A 19,653-nucleotide genomic window follows, 5' to 3' on the forward strand; every position below is an offset into this window, starting at 1 on the left:
TGTATATTTTGGTAGGGAAAATAATATCTAAAACGCAGAGCTGAGATATAGCTGGGTAATGCACAAAAAGCCAGTATAAGAAGTGCAAGCAATTAGGAAAGCTAATAGAACATTATTTAGGGAGCTAGGTGCCAAGTTAAAGGACAGGACCTCCAGGATAGCAATCTCAGGATTGCTACCAGTGCCACGTGCAGGTGGGTTTAGAAATAGTAAGATAGTGCAGATCAACACGTGGCTGAAGACATGGTGCAGGAGGGAGGGCTTCAGATTTATAGATAATTGGGCAGTTTTCCAGGGAAGGTGGGACCTGTTCCGGTGGGACGGTTTGCATCTGAACTAGAGGGGAACAAGTATTCTTGCAGATGGGTTTGCTAGAGAGGCTCCAGTGGATTTAAACTAGATATGAAGGGGGAGGGAAACCAGAGTGTAGGAACAGATGTATGGGAGAAGGAGGAAAAAGAAGACAGTAAAGTTCCTTGTACTGTTAGAGATAAACAGAGAGGAAGAGGTGGAGAATTTCTTAAATGCATTTATTTTAATGCTAGGAGCATTGTAAGAAAGGTGGATGAGCTTAGAGCATGGATTGATACCTGAAAATATGATGTTGTAGCTATTAGTGAAACATGGTTGCAGGAGGGGTGTGATTGGCAACTAAATATTCCTGGTTTTCATTGGTTCAGGTGTGATAGAATCAGAGGGACAAGGGGGAGGTGTTGTGTTGCTTGTCAGAGAAAATATTACAGTGGTGCTCTGGCAGGATAGATTAAAGGGCTCGTCTAGGGAGACTATTTGGGTGGAATTGAGGAATGGGAAAGGTGTAGTAACACTTATAGGGGTGTATTATAGACCACCTAATGGGGAGCGAGAATTGGAGGAGCAAATTTGCAAGGAGATAGCAGATATTTGTAGTAAGCACAGGGTTGTGATTGTGGGAGATCTTAATTTTCCACACATACACTGGGAAGCCCATACAATAAAAGGGATGGATGGTTTGGAGTTTATAAAATGTGTGCAGGATAGTTTTTTGCAGCAAATACATAGAGGTACCAACTAGAGAAGGGGCAGTGCTGGATCTTCTGTTAGGGAATGAAGTAGGTCAGATGACGGAGGTATGTGTTGGGGAGCACTTCAGGTCCAGTGATCACAATGCCATTAGTTTCAATATAATTATGGAGAAGGATAGAACTGGACCCAGGGTTGAGATTTTTGATTGGAGAAAGGCTAACTTTGAGGCGATGCGAAAGGATTTAGAAAGAGTGGATTGGGACAATTTCTTTTATGGGAAGGATGTAACAGAGAAATGGTGGTCATATAAAGGTGAAATTTTGAGGGTACAGAATCTTTTATGTTCCTGTAGGTTGAAAGGAAAGGTTAAAAGTTTGAGAGAGCCATGGTTTTCAAGGGATATTGGAAACTTGCTTAGGAAAAAGAGAGATATCTACAATAAATATAGGCAGCATGGAGTAAATGAGGTGTTTGAGGAATATAAAGAATGTAAGAAGAATCTGAAGAAAGAAATTAGAAAAGCTAAAAGAAGATACGAGGTTGCTTTGGCAAGTAAGGTGAAAATAAATCCAAAGGGTTTCTACAGTTATATTAACAGCAAAAGGATAGGGAGGGATAAAATTGGTCCCTTAGAGAATCAGAGTGGACAGCTATGTCTGGAGCCGAAAGAGATGGGGGAGATTTTGAACAATTTCTTTTCTTCGGTATTCACTAAGGAGAAGGATATTGAATTGTGTAAGGTAAGGGAAACAAGTAGGGAAGTTATGGAAACTATGACGATTAAAGAGGAGGAAATACTGGCGCTTTTAAGGAATATAAAAGTGGATAAATCTCTGGGTCCTGATAGAATATTCCCTAGGACCTTGAGGGAAGTTAGTGTAGAAATATCAGGGGCTCTGACAGAAATATTTCAAATGTCATTAGAAACAGGGATGGTGCTGGAGGATTGACGTATTGCTCATGTGGTTCCATTGTTTAAAAAGGGTTCTAAGAGTAAACCTAGCAATTATAGGCCTGTCAGTTTGAAGTCAGTGGTGGGTAAATTAATGGAAAGTATTCTTAGAGATGGTATATGTAATTATCTAGATAGACAGGGTCTGATTAGGAATAGTCAACATGGATTTGTGCGTGGAAGGTCATGTTTGACAAATCTTATTGAATTTTTTGAAGAGGTTACTAGGAAAGTTGACGAGGGTAAAGCAGTGGATGTTGTCTATATGGACTTCAGTAAGGCCTTTGATAAGGTTCCGTACGGAACGTTAGTTAGGAAGGTTCAATCGTTAGGTATTAATATTGAAGTAGTAAAATGGATTCAACAGTGGCTGGATGGGAGATGCCAGAAAGTAGTGGTGGGTAACTGTTTGTCAGGTTGGAGGCCAGTGACTAGTGGTGTGCCTCAGGGATCTGTACTGGGTCCAATGTTGTTTGTCATATACATTAATGATCTGGATGATGGGGTGGTAAATTGGATTAGTAAGTATGCAGATGATACTAAGGTAGGTGGCATTGTGGATAATGAAGTAGGTTTTCAAAGTTTGCAGAGAGATTTAGGCCAGTTAGAAGAGTGGGCTGAGCGATGGCAGCTGGAGTTTAATGCTGATAAGTGTGAGGTGCTACATTTTGGTAGGAATAATCCAAATAGGACATACATGGTAAATAGTAGGGCATTGAAGAATGCAGTAGAACAGAGTGATCTAGGAATAATGGTGCATAGTTCCCTGAAGGTGGAATCTCATGTGGATAGGGTGGTGAAGAAAGCTTTTAGTATGTTGGCCTTTATAAATCAGAGCATTGAGTATAGGAGTTGGGATGTAATGTTAAAATTGTACAAGGCATTGGTAAGGCAAACTTTGGAGTATTGTGTACAGTTCTGGTCACCGAGTTATAGGAAAGATGTCAACAAAATAGAGAGAGTACAGAGAAGATTTACTAGAATGTTACCTGGGTTTCAGCACCTAAGTTACAGGGAATGGTTGAACAAGTTAGGTCTTTATTCTTTGGAGCGTAGAAGTTTGAGGGGGGTATTTAAAATTATGAGGGGGATAGACAGAGTTGACGTGGATAGGCTTTTTCCATTGAGAGTAGGGGAGATTCAAACAAGAGGACATGAGTTGAGACTTAGGGGGCAAAAGTTTAAGGGTAACATGAGGGGGAATTTCTTTACTCCGAGAGAGGTAGCTGTGTGGAATGAGCTTCCAGTAGAAGTGGTAGAAGCAGGTTTGGTACTGTCATTTAAAGCAAAATTGGATAGATATATGGACAGGAAAGGAATGTAGGGTTATGGGTTGAGTGCAGGCCAGTGGGACTAGGTGAGAGTAAGCATTCGGCATGGACTAGAATGGTCGAGATGGCTGTTTCCATGCTGTAATTGTTCCATGGTTATTACCAATTACTGCTACATAAAATTAATAGGACATTAGGGGGAGGGCTTTAGTAAGCTTCAAATAAATAGGGTTTAACGTGAGCAAATCTCAAGTAAAGCAGTTTCCTTAAAAAATTATGCAAATACATTAAATGCATAGTGAGCAGTTCAGGTAGGTTCAGACTGCTATCTGGAACTGGCAGTTTTGGCATATGACAGAAGGTTGAACAGAGCAAGTCTGTATGCCGTGGAGAAAAGACAAGTTATAGGAAGCCTGACTGAAAGGTACAAAAGCCTAAGTGGTCCTGATTTGGTGGCTGCTGAGAGGATGTTTTCCCTTCTGGAAAACTCTAAAACAAGGGATCACTGTTGAAAACATGGAGTTGCCTATTTAAGACAACTGAGGCAATTTTTTTCCGGCTCTTAGGTATTTTTGGAATTTTTCTCTTCAAAGTGTCAGTGAATGTCCAGTTTTTCAATATTTAAGGCTGGAATAGATAGACGTGTAAGCAAATGGGGACAGTTTCAATAAGGAAAAAAGAATGTGGAGTTCAAATTACCAGCATCTGTCCTATGATCTTATTCAACGAGGGAACAGATTCAAAGAGAAAAGTGACCTTCACACTCTCAAGTTGCATTTTCATAGTTTTCCTACATGTCTCTGTTGCAAGTGGTTAGCCAAGCACACACACAGAAAATTGTTAGGAACATTTTCACAAATAAAGATAAGAAAAATGAAAGGCGCATTAACATTTCAAAAAGGTATTTTCAGTTTTGAATTCTGTACTGCTTTTTTTCTACTCTAATTGTATGAAGGTGTACACAGACAATAAACTAAACAACCATATTCTGTTCTGAACCCATACGGCTGGGAAGCTATTTGAGCAGATTACACACTTCAACTGGCTTTAAGTTGGTCTTGCAAGTTATAATTCAAATAATAACATGTTTGCAGAGAAAAATGTATAGCATTTGCCCAATTTTGCAGCATTTTGTGGTCATGAATAGTTACCTTTCCTGTGACATTTGACAATGCTACAATAGAAGATAAAATGCAGTCATTGGTAGTTTTAAGCTTCTGTGTAATGGTGGGTAGTTCTTGTTCCAATGAAACCTTCTGATTGTAATGTTTGGAAATATCTAAGGATTAAGAAAAAACAGATCAACTCTAGAAATACATTTATCAAAAGACAGTAACCAATTTTTTTTGCATTTTAAAACAAAATATTATGTAGGCTTCAATGATTAACATTAAAATTTATGATATATGCATTCCATGATGAGTATCATACTGATAGTATTATCACTTCAACAAGGAAAAAGGAGGGTCATTCTATCCAATAGGCACCCCTTTGGAAATCAGATCTTATGTCCACTAAAAATGCTCCCATCTTTTTGCAGAGTTAGAGTCACTCTTGGTAGCCAAAGATGCAGTGACCTTATCCTTGAATATACTAAAGTAGTTCATTTCTTGAACACTCTACATGGGGAATTCCAAAAGATTCATGACTGTCCAGATGTTAAAATTTCTTCATGTTGGTTCTAGCTCCTCAAATTGAAATTATGATCCATTAATGTGAACCTTGAGCAAGATTTCTCAAGGGTATGATGAGATACTCACCACTTTTCTGGATATCTGCACAGCCAACAACTCAGAAGCTCAACAGCATCCAGAACAAAGACAGCTTATCCAACACCTCATTACCGACCCAAAACATTCATTTATTCTACATCATCTTACATCAATGTACATAATCTACAAAAAGCACTGCAGTTACACACCCAAGAGACTCCAGCTGTACTTCCCAAATCTATAACCACCATCACCAAACAAGCAAGGACAAAGGCAGCAGTGCATGGAAGTACCATCACCTGCGGATTCCCCACCAACTCCAACACCTTCCTGGCATCAAAATGTGTAACACTGTTCCTTGTCATTGGACTTAAACCCTAGAGCTTGTGAGCCAACAGCACTGTGGGAAACTTTAATGAAATGACTGCAAGGTATATGCTCACCACCAGGAAGCAAATTAATCAAATAGCAAAATATTAAGTGCTTAAGCAAATTCTGAAATATTCCTGACATGGATTTCTGAGTGATTCAATATTGTTACTGCAATGGAACAAAGACTACCAAAACAAAATCAGATGTTATAATCCTGCATTAATACTGTGAAAATAGAGAGGCAAAGTATCAATTAGTAGTGTAAAGTTAGCCAAGCCGCTTAACTGAAGGGAGTTTTCATGATTACAAGCCACTGGAGGTATGTGTGAGAATCACCAATTTATTCAGTTGTATTTAGTACAAAAAAAACAATATTTGACAATTAACCAATTTGCAACAGAACAAATTTGGACTGTGGGACAACGTTTTCAAGTTTGACAATATTTCGGACAGAAAATCAACCAGGAACATGCTAACGAAGTATAGTCCAAATGGAGCCAGGACACAGAACAAAGGAGGGATAAAATATTTAAAAGAGTCAGTCATGGAATTTATGTCAGAGTCCTATTCCATCCTCAAATGATGGCAACAAATAGCTCAGCATGCAGGGAAGTAATACATGAAACAAAGTATATTTTTGAAAGGAGGGTTAAGATTATTTTGGGAATTGGTAGATAGCAAATAAGATCAAAGAAAAAACAAAAAATATGAGTTCTGAGAGCATGCAAATATAAATAGAAAGAAGGGAATCTATAGTCAACAGAACAATGTATAAAGAGAAAAGATTTGCAACACAGTTGCTCAGAGGGAAAGCCTCTGAGGATTTGACAAATGGACAATGACTGCTGCCTTTGTCAAATATTGCTTTTTTGTACTAAATGCAACTTAATAAATTGATGATTCTCACACATACCTCCAGTGGCTTATAATCATGAAAAGTCCTTTCAGTTAAGCTGCTTGGCTAACCTTTACTAATCTTTCAAGGGCGATTAGGGCTGCTACTCTTGCCTGCAGCACCCAGATCCCAAAATTAAATTAAAAAGTGGCTAAGAATGCAATTTAAATGATATATCGCAAGAGTGCAGTTTTGTTTTCAAAAGATCTGGCTCAATTTTAAATGACTGAAATGTTCATAACAAACTGTTTATACATTGCTGCAGTTCACTGGAATCTGCTAGTGGTGGTATCATTTGCTGTTAAAATACATAGTGATAGGAAAAATCTAAGGGCCCAAACAACAGCACTGTAATCTAAAACAACCTGGATAAAATTCAAGTTTTAAAGGGAACACTCTCCATTTCAAAATCAATTTTAATTAGAGATTATTGCTTAGAACACTTAGCTCTGGGAGCCACAGTCTGAAAATAAGAAAGCAGCCATTTAGGCCGAAGTTGAGAAGAAAAATTTCCACACAGAAAAAAGTGAATCTTTGGAATTTCTCCCAGAGTGGTGAGAACAATCAGTTTTTGAATACAAATGATATCAAGAGATATGTGATTAGAACTGAAAACTAAAAAAAAATTCCCCAACAAGAAAAAAGAAAACAGACTCTAAAAGATCAGATATCTAAACATGCATACACATTATTTAAAACTATGAGCAAGATTACATTTTACCCAAAACTTGATTACTTCAATAACACCCTGACCACTGTCACACCATGTGAGGGTTGCATGTACTCATGAAGGTGTGGACTTGAAAAATCAGACGGCGGGCCACAATGGCACATTTAGTGCTAGAGGTGAAAAACTTTTAGAGAAAGTGCTAAAAAATATTTATAGTGCATAAAATGGGAAAATAACAAACGTGACAAAAAGAGAAAATGCAGGTATATGCCAGATCACACAGATTAGGACTACAGCTCCAAAACATCCATCAGAAGTAATATACACCTCACCTTACCACACCCTCTCTCCCCTCACTTACACCAAAATGAACCTTTAAGTAGGGATCTACTTACTTGAGGAGAAAAAGGATAGTCTATACTTTGGAATTCAGGGAGTTGTTACCGTGAGCCAGAACAGTTACACAAAACCAAACCCAGGAATTCACATCCTTCTTCACAATCACAAATGTCCACAAATACATTCGTCACAATAAGATCACAGTGGCACTGTGCAACAAAATCAATCAACAATAAAACATTTTCCAGGAGCCGCACTCTCTTCATCCTTCAAAATGAGCACTTTCACTGAGTTAGCACAGAGCATGTGCCACCACAAACAGGCACTTTTTTAAAATAAAAACACTCATCAATTGGGTCCCCTCTCTGAAACTGGAAGCAACAACAAACAGGATGCAAAGAATGGTCCTGTCCTGGAGTGTGCAAGTACAAACAAAAGTGTCCATGCTGCATGCCAGCCTAGTGTGTGCACCCAATAAGCATAACATCAACACTGCCATACAGGGATAACAAGAATTACGGAGCTACTGGATGGGGGGTGGAGTGGGGGTTAAGCAAGGGGAGAAGAAATCACCTGTGGCAGATCCACTCTGTCACACCAATCTTCCCCAAGTAGAAGAGGAATTTGGATAGGGAGACCAAAAGTAGGCAATACTCCTGGTGTGGTCTCACAATGGCCCTAACTAATTAAAGCAAGATGGCCCAGCTCCTGTACTCAAATCCTCTTACTATTAGGTCCACGTGTTATTTGCCTTCTTAAATGCTCTCTGTACTTGTATATCTGGGAAGTATACAAGAACAACCAAGGCTCTTAATACTTCAATGCCTTTCAATCTACTATTAATTGAATAATATGCCTCATTTCTGTATTTCCTATAAAAATGGATAACCACATTTATACATATTATATTGCATCTGCCAAATTTGTGTCCATTCATTCAGACTGCTTGGGGCCTCCTGGGCCTTTGACACTATTAAAAAGCTACCCAATTATATTTTCTTCCCTTGGGCAAAGCATTAAAATGCATTTTCAATTGCTAGGGCGCTGATCACTGATCCCTGATCCCTGTGATACCCAACTAATTACCTCCTGCCACTTTACAAAGACCCACTTATTCCTTTCGTCTTTTGGAAAAGGAGTTTTGAACCCATGCCAAAGCATTCCTTCCATATCATACAGCTAAATTTTATATACTGACCTCTTATGTGGACTGCAAAAGCTTTCTGAAAATTCAAGAACACCTCATCCATTACCTTTCCCCCATCTTCTCTACTACAGGTTGAGTACCCCTTTGAAATTCCAAGATCTGAAAAACTCAGAAATCCAAAACTGACATAACATCAAAATGGAAAATTCCATAAGGCGCTGGGAAGTTACCAGGCAATGCACAGGTCTCTGCGCACCAGACAGATCTGAGAAGTGACCTCACATATGTAATGAACAGAAGTTAATGGACAAATAGAAAAACATTGCATCAATTGAAGAATGAAGATCTCAATTATGTACTGAAAGAATGGATTTATCAGTGTTGTAGTGAACACATGTTGCTTAACAGTACGCTGATCATGAAACAAGCAAACATCTATTACTACAAACTAAAATACTGAAGGTAATTGTTTCATGCACAAAATTATTAAAAATTTTATATAAAAATACCCCTCCTCCCATTGTAGTTCTTGTGGAACAGGCAGCTGTTTGAAAGCTAATTGCAGCTCTGGAACCCAGTACAGTTGGCCCTCCTTATCCGTAAGGGATTGGTTCCGGGACCCCTCGCGGATACCAAAATTCGCGGATTCTCAAGTCCCTTATTCAACCTGTCTCAGTGCAGTGGACATTAGGACCCAGCGGCAGAGATCTGAATCCGCAGTGTTTCTGTTCACGAAAATAATCACGATAACGATTGAAAATAAAGTGGAAATAATAAAGTGATCAGAAAGAGATGAAACGCCATCGGTCATTGGAAAAGCGCTAGGCCACGTTGGTCAACGATCAGAACAATTTTAAAGGATAAAGTGAGAAAGGCTGTACCCCGATGAAAGCTACAATTATTACTAAGCAACGCAGTGGTTTAATTATTGGGTTTTTGATCCTCCACATCAACCCGGCACGGTGGAGAGCATACTCGATAGCGATCTGTCACTAGATCGAACTCGGAAACTTCCATTCCCGAGCCTGGCGCTGAAACATACATTCTTAAGTGTTTTATATGCATAGAAAGGTAAAATATATACTATATACGAATGCAAATGTTTGACTGACACTAAATAATACTGGATGTACCTGTTCCAACTTACTTAGTAAGAGAACTCAAGATTTTTTTTGATCCCGATCCACGATAACCCACGCACATCCTCCCGTATACTTTAAATCATCTCTAGATTGCTTATAATACCTAATACAATGTAAATGTTATGTAAAATATTTGTTATACTGCATTGTTTAGGGAATAATGACAAGAAAAAAAGTCTGTACATGCTCGAACAACAAGTGCAGGAAGAGCACTTCCGGGTTTTCTCGATTCGCGGTTGGTTGAATTCGCACATGCGGAATTCACGGATAAGGAGGGCCGACTGTAATAGATACTGTTATTCAACTCCGACAGTTTGTGGCGGACCCAACTCAATCACATCAGACTGTGTTCCAACCGTAGACTACTCACCATGAGCTTCCACCAGTTATACACAAGTTGTACAAATCATGTAAATGGATTGTGTTAGACTTGAGTCCCATTCATCCCCAAGGTATCTCATTATATACAATGCCTATCAAAAGTAAATCACCCTCCTTGGAAGTTTTCATGTTTTATGGATTTACAACATTGAATCACAATGGATTTGATTTGCTTTTTTTTGACACTGATCGACAGAAAAAGATTCTTTTGTATCAAAGTGAAAACTGATCTCTACAAAGTGATTAAATTAATTACAAATATAAAGCACAAAATAATTAATTGCCTAAGTATTCACCTCTTTTAATATGGCAAGCCAAATCATTACTGGTGCAGCCAATTTGTTTTACAAGTCACATAATTAGTTAAACGGAGATCACTGTGTGTAGTCAAGGTGTTTCAATTGATTGTAGTAAAAATACATCTGTACTGGAAGGTCCAACTGCAGGCGAGTCAGTATCCTGGCAAAAACAACACCATAAACACAAAAGAACACTCTAAGTAACTATTCAAAAAGGTTATTGAAGAGCACCGGTCAGGAGATGGATACAAGAAAATTTCCAAGTCACTGAATATCCCTTGGAGTACATGAAGTCAATCATCAAGAAATGGAAAGGATATGGCACAGCCGTAAATCTGCCAAGAGCAGATTGTCCTCAAAAACTGAGTGACTCCGCAAGAAGGGAACTAGTAAGGGCAGCCACCAAAAGACCTATGGCAACTCCAGAGGAGTTACAAGCTTTAGTGGCTGAGATAAGGAAGACTGCCATACAACAACTGCTGCCCGGGTACGAAGAGTCTTGGCCTGAAACATCTACAGTGCTTCTTCCTATAGATGCTGCCTGGCCTGCTGTGTTCCACCAGCATTGTGTGTGTGTTAAATCACCAGTCACAGCTTTAATGGAGATTGGCAAAGAGAAAGCTACTGTTGAAGATAAACTCACATGAAATCTTGGCTGGAGCTTGCCAGAAGGCATGTGGGAGACACTGAAGACAGCTGAAAAGGTTCTATGGTCTGATGAAACCAAAACTGAGATTTTTGGCCATCAGACTAAATGCTATTTTGGTGTAAGCAAACACTGTACATCAAAAACACACCATTCCTACTGTGAAGCATGGTGGTGGCTGCATCATGCTGTGAGGATGCTTCACTGCAGCAGGCCCTGGAAGGCTTGTCAAGGTAGAGGGTAAATTGAAGCAAAATACAGGGAAATCCTAGAGGAAAACCTGATTCAGTCCGCATGAGAACTGCAACTTGGGAAGAGATTTGTTTTCCAGTAAGACAATGACCCAAAGTATAAAGCCAAAGCTATACCAGAGTGGCTTAAAAACAAAATTAATGTCCTGGAGTGGCCAAGTCAGAGACCAGACCTCAATCCAACTGAGAATTTGTGGCTGGACTTGAAAAGGGCTGTCCATTCACAATCTCCGTGCAATCTGACAGAGCTTGAGCAGCTTTGTACAGAAGAATGGGGAAAAATTAGTGTCCAGATGTGCAAAGCTGACAGAGACCCATCCACACAGACCGAAGGCTGTAATTGCTGCCAAAGGTGCATCTACTAAATACTGACATGAAGGGGGTGAATAATTATGCTGTTACGTACCCCGTAACTGGGTCACTTACCAGCAAAGATAGAGAGGTCCATTGAAGTCTGATGGTCCTATTTTTAACAGTATTTATTGATAAAAATACACAAAAATATCAATGCAATCATACAGATAATATACGTCGTCAATACTAAATCTAAAAGCGCGGGTATAATAATAATCAATCAGAAATAACTCTGTCGTTGTCTAGGGGATAATGTATTGTCCGATGGAAATATAAAAGTCACTCAAGTTCATTCAAGCTGCAGGCTACAGCCTTTGGTTGGGGTCAAGAGAGAGAGTTTAAACTTGCCCGTTCTTTTTATGATGTCAATCCTTCGAGAGTCGTTGGGGGCTGATTTCTCCTTTGTTTAGCTAAAGCCGTTCTTCCGTGGCAGGGCCCACCAATTCCGAGGCAAATGGAAAAGGACGCACGTGGGCTTTTCACCGGCTTTTGCTATTACGCTGTTACAGGATTTCTAGCGTTTCTTCTGGTGCGTCTGAGGGGCTGTTCCCACAGACCCTCTTTTATCCCCACTCACGGGGTCTCAGATGTCAATCAGGGTGGAATGATGCCATCCCCCAACCAGCCCACGTTGCCTGAGGGCTTCCACGAAGCACAGTACTCAATACACAATTCCGTCTCCAAAAGACAATGGCCGTTTCCTGTAGCTTTGTATCGCCGAGGGGCCAAGACATTCCAAACGTCTCTCTCTCATTTCCTGGGTCTCCTGACCTGAATTAATAGCGATCTTGCGATTCTCAAAAAGGAGGGGGCTACTTTGGGACCCTTCGACCCCTCAGAGTTGGGCACAGGCGTAACAATGCAATCAATTATTTTGTTTGATAACTGAAATAAATTTAAACCAATTTGTAGAAACTTGTTTTCACTTTGATACGAAAGTGTCTTTTCTGTTGATCAGTGTTAAAAAAGCTAAATTAAATCCACTGTGATTCAATGTTGTTAAACAGTAAAACATGAAAACTTCCAAGGGGAGATAAATACTTTTTAGAGGCACTGTTAATGCAAATATTCCAAAATCAAAACAGAAACACTTCTGGTCCCAAGCATTTCGGACATGGGATGTTCAACCTATAGTTTCACCTTCAAAAGTCTCCAGAAGGTTGTTAAACATGATTTCCCTTCCTTAGCTCTTAATTCTACAGATATTTTCCCTAAGTGTTTGTAACACTAAAGCTCAATTCATCAGTGTGTTGTTTTCAATTTTATCATGATGAACTCAAAATACTATCACCATGTAGGGATTGTGTTCTTAGAAAGCTGTCCTTACTACAATTTCCCAAAACACAAATTATTCTTCCCCAACTGACCCTCATATTATAATTGGAGATGTGTCCCAACTTGCAGTTTTCCTCTTAGCAGTGACGTTGATGCAGGGATACAGTCTATATGCATTGAAATTCTGACTGCATTGTAGGCATGAGAAAAGGTTGTTTTAATTATGGATGTTAAATAGATGTTACATTGTTTGAAAAAAGTAATATTGTACAACTATAAATAGAACCGATTGCCTTGTCAGTTTCCTAAGCAAATCCCTTGGGTGGCTTCCTGCTGGGAACTGCTAGCTTGCAATCATGACCTTGGTAAACACATTTGTCATTTCCCATTTTCCACCTCCCACAAGTTCCATACATGCAAATTTTTATTACACATCTCAAATGTTTCAATAATAATTTGTGAAATCTATAATGACGAATTAGCCTTATCCCAACTGTAGTAATGCAGGGTACATTGTAATTGTGCTTGACTGAACAGAAATATCATAACTTTAGTACTCCAGTTTCTAATCTAGTATTATGGTCATTTAGTTCAATATTCTATTCCCATAGCAAAACCTCTACATAAGCAGAGGTAAAAGAAATTCAGCACAAATGTTCTTTACAAGTTGTCTAGGCCAAACAAGGTCACCATAAAGCTTTCATTCCATCACTTTTAGACTTGCCTTTCATAACATCATGCAAGGAATGAAGACAAGCAGCAAGCTGTGTGAAAACTACATTGTAGTTTGTCTGAAGCAGCATTTCAGGATTGGTACCTGAAAGGAAAGAAAAGATGCTGTGTTTAATACCATTAATTTTCGTAACTTCCTTTTATGTTAAATGGTAATCTTCCTACAGCCAAAAGTATAAAACTTGATCAGTATTAGCTTGTTATTTATATAGCTATCACGTGGGCTATAGGGAAACAATAATCTCACTTCACCATCTACGTGACATACACTGAATTATTTCACGCTTCCCAACTTCAGGTATGAAATAATTCAATATGGGTAGATGGATTTAGATGACAGCTGCTCTGACTCACACTACAATAAACAGGCAATTCATTAGTGAGACCATTCTTATGATTTCTCTTCCTGATTTTCCATCCACTATGTGGGCATAAAATTCCCCAACCTAAGCATCTCAGGAATTAGTGCAGGGGCTAGTCAAAAACGATTTATCCAAGTGTGTGATGGTAAATCAAAAAGGTGGTAAAGAAAATAAAGAGCAGAGTGTGTGTATGCAGCTAGGCATAACACAAACTTAAGTTTGCTCATGGTATCACTGTTGTTGACAGAATCTCAGATGGCAATAAGGAAGCATACAGGAGTGAGATAGTTTGGCTGGTTGAGTAGTATCCCATCAACAACCACACAATCAACATCTGCAAGAGCAAGGAATTGGTTCTGGATTTCAAGGAATTGAAGTGGAAGTCAGGTGAACACACACCAATCCTCATTGAGGAGTCTGCAGCTTCAAGTTCCTGGCTGTCAACATCTCAGAGGATCCATCCTGAGCCTAACCCATTGATGCAATCATGAAGAAAACACGCCAGTGGCTCTACCTCATTAGCAGTTTGATAAGATTTGATATGTTAAAGACACTTGCAATTTTTGCAGATGTACTGGTTGCAACTCAGCAAGCTTTGGAGGTGCCAAAGCATCGGATATGATTCAGATTTATTTATCAGGTGTACACCAAAATGTTGGTCTTAACTAATACACCCAAGGATGTGCTGGGGACATCACATGAGTGGCACCACACATTCCAGCATCAACATAGAATGCTCACCATGCTTCATCACAAAAGACAGTTGAGGATTGTAGGATCAACCAGTTCCATCATGGATACAACCATCGAGGACATCTTCAAGAGGCGATGCCTCAAAAAGGTGGCATCCATCATTAAAGACATATCCTCTTCATGTTACTACCATTGGGGAAGATCCTGAAAAGCCTCACTCAACGTTTTAGGAACGGATTCTTCTGCTCTGCCACCAGATTACTAAATGATTCATGAACCCATGAACATCATTCTTGTTATTTGTCTTTTGTAATATTTACTTATTTCTGTAACTTACAGTAATCTGTCTTGCACTGTCCTGCTGTCGCAAAACAATAGATTCATGGCACATTAAGTCTGCTAACAAATATAAATTCGTTGGGTGAAGGTGGCAGATAGTATACTGTGGGAAAAACTTTGAGTTTGAGCATATTTGCTTTGCTGAGAACAACAGAAAATTATTTAATATTGCAAGGCTACAAAACTGACGTTCAGAAAAGAGCTTTTCTTCAATACCTCTTGAAGACATTTTCGATGGTAGGCAGGATTATGTCCATGATAAAGCTAGCTGAGTCAACAACCCTCTGCAACTTTTTTTTGATCCTGTGCATTTAAGCCTCCATACCAGGCTGTGATGCAACTGATCAGATAGATCTCCACCATACATTTATGAAAATCTGGAGGCTTTGGTAACATACCAAATCTTCTCAAACTCCTGATGAAGTATTGCTCCTGGCATGCCTTCTTTGTGATTGCATAAAATGTTTGGGTCCAGCATAGATCCTCTGAGATGTGATGCCCTTGAACTTGAAGCTGCTCACCATTTCCAACAATGACCCCTCAGTGAAGAACTGGCATATACTCCCAACTTTCCCTTCCTGGTCTACAATCAGCTCTTTGGTTCATAGTCATAAGCACTGCATCAAGCCCTTCAGTCTACCATATAAATTTGGCCATCAAGATCCCAGCAATACTAATCCCACTGTGCCTTAATAAATAAATATTCAAGATATTACTCAAATGCTGTAATATCTCTGACTCCACCCAACCACACAGGCAATGCATTCCAGATATGAACCATTCTCCATGGGAGAGAGTGAAAAGTTTCCCTCTAGAATTCCTGCTCCTGTTCACGGTCTTTAGTTTTAGACTTAGCTGCAACTGTGAAGCTTTCACTATCTGCTTCCCTCAATTTTGTACATCTATATCAAATTCCCCTTTAGCCACCACAGAAGAAAAACATTTGTCAATAACTAAAGTGCTTGCAGGCAGCTGTTGGCTAGAGAGAACTACAGTCTACAAATCAGTGAATTTGAATTAATCAAGGATAGTCAAAGTAGACAAACCAATTGTCCTTGTTCTCGCCATGTGCTTAAAGGAGTTGGATTTTGTGAGATTATCCTCACAGCCCCTCATTTTGTGAACTCTGATGAACTGATTTTTGCTCTGGGATAACTTGATCGGAGCAAGTGAATGTGGACACAAGAAGTTTCAGCTAATAACCTACTAAACCTGAGACTATTCTCAGACAAGTAACTATGTATCATGTAAAGTGGCAGTGTGTGGGTAACCTAGTTTGAACCTGCGTTATTAATGAGTTTTTGCATATCATATTATTACTGAGTTAAGTATTGTATGTAATGAGTTTTTGCTACAACAAGTGTATGGGACATTGGAAAAAATGTTGAATTTCCCCATGGGGATGAATAAAGTATCTATCTATCTATCTATCTATCTAGAACAATCCTGTTTGTAGCTCTAGACCAGAGCCGATAAGGTGACCCGTCAGTCAGGTGACCCTGAGCCAGTGGGATAGTGATGCATCATTTGAATCATTAAGGCACACAACAAGAGTTCGGATCTTCAAATGCAAAAGAATGACAACTCTCCAGAGACCAACCATCCCAGATGTGGTGTGCCCCACAGATACTTGGTCATCGGACCGGGACTATGAAGAAAACATGGCCAGCATAAACTCCTTTCCCAATATTTACATTTTCTATTCTTTGACTGTTCACGGAGGGTCAGGAAAACTTCATAGGTGTGTACACAGGTAGCTAGTTTGTGAACACACAAGCTTTTTATTTACGACAACAAAGGTTACTTGTTGGTAAATACAGATTCTCTCCATGCCTCTCTGATCATTATTATTAAGGGAATACTTCCTTATAACAGAATATAATGGTCAATGTCCATAACACACCAGCAGTTCTTTATGCCATGGACCAACACTATTATGCAAGGAGTACATGCATCCCAGGTTGGGAACTCCTGTTCTACACCTTCGGCAATTCAATTACATCCTTCCATTAATTTGGTGATGAGAACTACACAGATTACTCTGAAAATAGGCAAACTAATGTTTATAAAGTTGCCTCAATATCCTTATATCAGTTAACATTTCGCAACTTGCCGATGATAATGCCACTTTATATCAATAGTAGGTAAATAGACTCCATCCCCAAAATGTAATTTTCCAGCACATCAACTAAACAGGGTAGAAATGGGAAAACCTGTGGTAAAAATACAATTCGGGTCTCATTTAAAAAAATGTTTATCTGACCTCAGCAGTGATAGAATGTAAGTTCACTGTCAGTTACTCAGATAAAAAAGCTATCCCAAGGAAGTATGAGCAGAGTGAGCCTATGTTCTCTGGTGTTTAGAAATGAAAGGTTATTTATTCAAAAGGGGTTTGACTAGGTAGATGTGGAAATTTTTATTGGAATCTAGAATTAGACAGGCTCAGAGACCAAGGGAATCTGTCAAAGAAGATTGAAGAGAGGATTCCTTTTAATTTGAAAATCTTTAGAATTCTCTACCAGAGAGAGCATGGATGCTGAATCAAGTAATATATTCAAAAGCAAGAGATTTTTGGCTATTAAGAGATTACAGATCCAACAGGAAAGTAAAGTCCAACCAAAGATCAGATGAGCGAAGGGTTTTATTGAATGGTGGAACAAAATCAAGAATTCTATCATCATTAGACTATGAATTACTGCTTTGCCACACAATATATTTCAAATCATTTTCTGTGTTTAATTTCTACACTATTAAATATTCTATTTACAGCTAAATTTCCCTTCTAATGACTCAGGCCAGAGATTAGATAATTAACTCATTGCTCTTATTACTCCCTTGCATTCCACATGTACATACTCTGTCAAACCTCTTGGCTTGCTGTACCAAAATAAATAAATAAATACATAGAGGTACACCTAACCAGCCATTAAAGCAAATTGTAGGATAGATCTTTTCAGAAATATACATGGCAACTTTTGTGTTGAGCTTAAACGACAAAACAAGGATGCTGTTTTGTGAACTTACTCGGCAAGGCAAGAAGGCTTATGTAAATTTGCAGCTTTTCAAAGATAGCAGTAATCTTTTGCATGTCACACCGCAGTTCAGTGTTCCGTTCTTGTAAACTAGTAGTGCAGAGCGAGTACTCACATTCCTCTTCCAAACTACCAGTTCAGAAAAGCAAAATAATTAATGTTTATCAGCATCCAAGTCAAATTACTTATTTCATAAAACATTTTTTATAATATATTTTATTGTTTTATGTGAACAGACTTGGAAAAGACTAACAAAAAAAATGAAAAAAATACAGCACATCCACAAAAACCACAACCATAGAAAATATCAGATTAAATATTGAGCAGCAAAAGAGAAAAAAATATAAAGGCAAAAAGTAAACATACACAGCAGAGGTGCACCGCACCAAAAAACCTCAGTCCTCACCCCATAAGAAAGTCCAATACAGGGCCCCATATCCTTTCAAAGATGTCCCCTCTGCCCTCATTACATAGTCTCAGTCTCTCCAAATGTAAAGTGCTTGCCAGTTCTCTCAACCACAGATCGTACGTAGGCACAGAGTCCATTTTCCACATTTGCAGGATTAACTTCTTAGCACTCACCATTCCAAACAATACAGCCATTTTTCACACTTATTGGCTGAAGACAAGGAGCTTGTTGCTCCAAGGATGGCTATGAGCGGGTCCGGTTCCCACCGCTTCCCAAAAGCCTCAGAGAAACAGTGAAAAATACTTTTCCAGTATGCATAAAGCTTACAACATGACCAGAATGAATGTGACAAGTTACTGTTCTCAGATTTACATCTATTACATCTATTTCATAAAACATTTCTGAATAGACTTCATTTGATATATTTCTATAAAACTAAGATTTTCTCTTTAGATAATTTCACTGACACAATGGAAGGAGTATGTGTATGCAGATGAAAAATCAAGTACAATTAAAGTGCTTTAGCAATAGAACATATGGTATTTGTAAATTGAAGTGAACAAGGTTCACAAATCCCATGGTGAAAGGTAGAATGGGGATTCTAAAAATAACTCAGAAGGAATTCACTCAGAAAAATCTATTGCAAATTATAAATTTTAATTAGCTTGATCGTGCTGTACTTATCCTAAATTCTGGGTATATATCTGCAGCATCCAAATTTTCATTTGATGAATAAAGATAGGATCAGAATTAAAACATTTCAGCTTCTACAGGTGTACAAATGATTCTGATTAAAAATCTTTCTGACAAAGTTACTATCTGTTAATCAAAGTCACCTGCCTATTTTAAACCTATATATAGCTCTGGTCTCCAGTGAACCTCTTTCAATAACAAGTCACCTTTCAAGTTCAATGGTGGGGGGGGGGGGGGGGCTGCTGGATGGTGCTACTGGACCATTCATCAAGCACAAGTTCTAAACCCTGAGTAACTAAGCAACTCTAAGTTTTCGAAACCGCAATAAACTAATGTCAGAAACTGAGAAATAAAACTACAAGAGTATCATGAAAACAGCAGTATAGAACAGTTTAACACTGGACAGGCCATTGCGCCCACAATATTGTGCCAGCCTTGATGCTAATTTATACTAAATGTCTTTCTCTTATGTATCATCCATATCCCTTCATTTCATTCATATTCATGCGTCCGCCTATCTAAAAACCTCAAGACCAATCTTCCTGTTTCAATACTATGCCTGACACTTACCGGTGTTAAAAAAAAGCTTTTCACATTGTCTTTAAATTTCTCCATCTAACCTTCAAATCACATCCTTTAGTGTTTGATATTTCTACCCTGAGGAAAAGATTCTGACGTCTAC

General features: G+C 38.8%; 1 protein-coding gene across 3 annotated transcripts in view; it reads right to left on the reverse strand.

Moving 5' to 3' along the window:
• ppp1r21 (protein phosphatase 1, regulatory subunit 21) overlaps positions 1-19,653 on the reverse strand; it is a 101,158-nt gene that overhangs the window by 21,535 nt on the left and 59,970 nt on the right. For all 3 annotated transcript variants that reach the window (XM_073050620.1, XM_073050619.1, XM_073050621.1), the window contains 3 exons: positions 17,862-17,998; positions 13,436-13,528; positions 4,380-4,507 (listed from right to left, as the gene is read on the reverse strand). In XM_073050620.1, coding sequence (XP_072906721.1) covers positions 4,380-4,507; positions 13,436-13,528; positions 17,862-17,998 — 358 coding nt within the window. The remainder of the gene's footprint in view (positions 1-4,379; positions 4,508-13,435; positions 13,529-17,861; positions 17,999-19,653) is intronic.

This window comes from Hemitrygon akajei, chromosome 7 (assembly GCF_048418815.1).
Source record: "Hemitrygon akajei chromosome 7, sHemAka1.3, whole genome shotgun sequence".
Classification (NCBI taxonomy): domain Eukaryota; kingdom Metazoa; phylum Chordata; class Chondrichthyes; order Myliobatiformes; family Dasyatidae; genus Hemitrygon; species Hemitrygon akajei.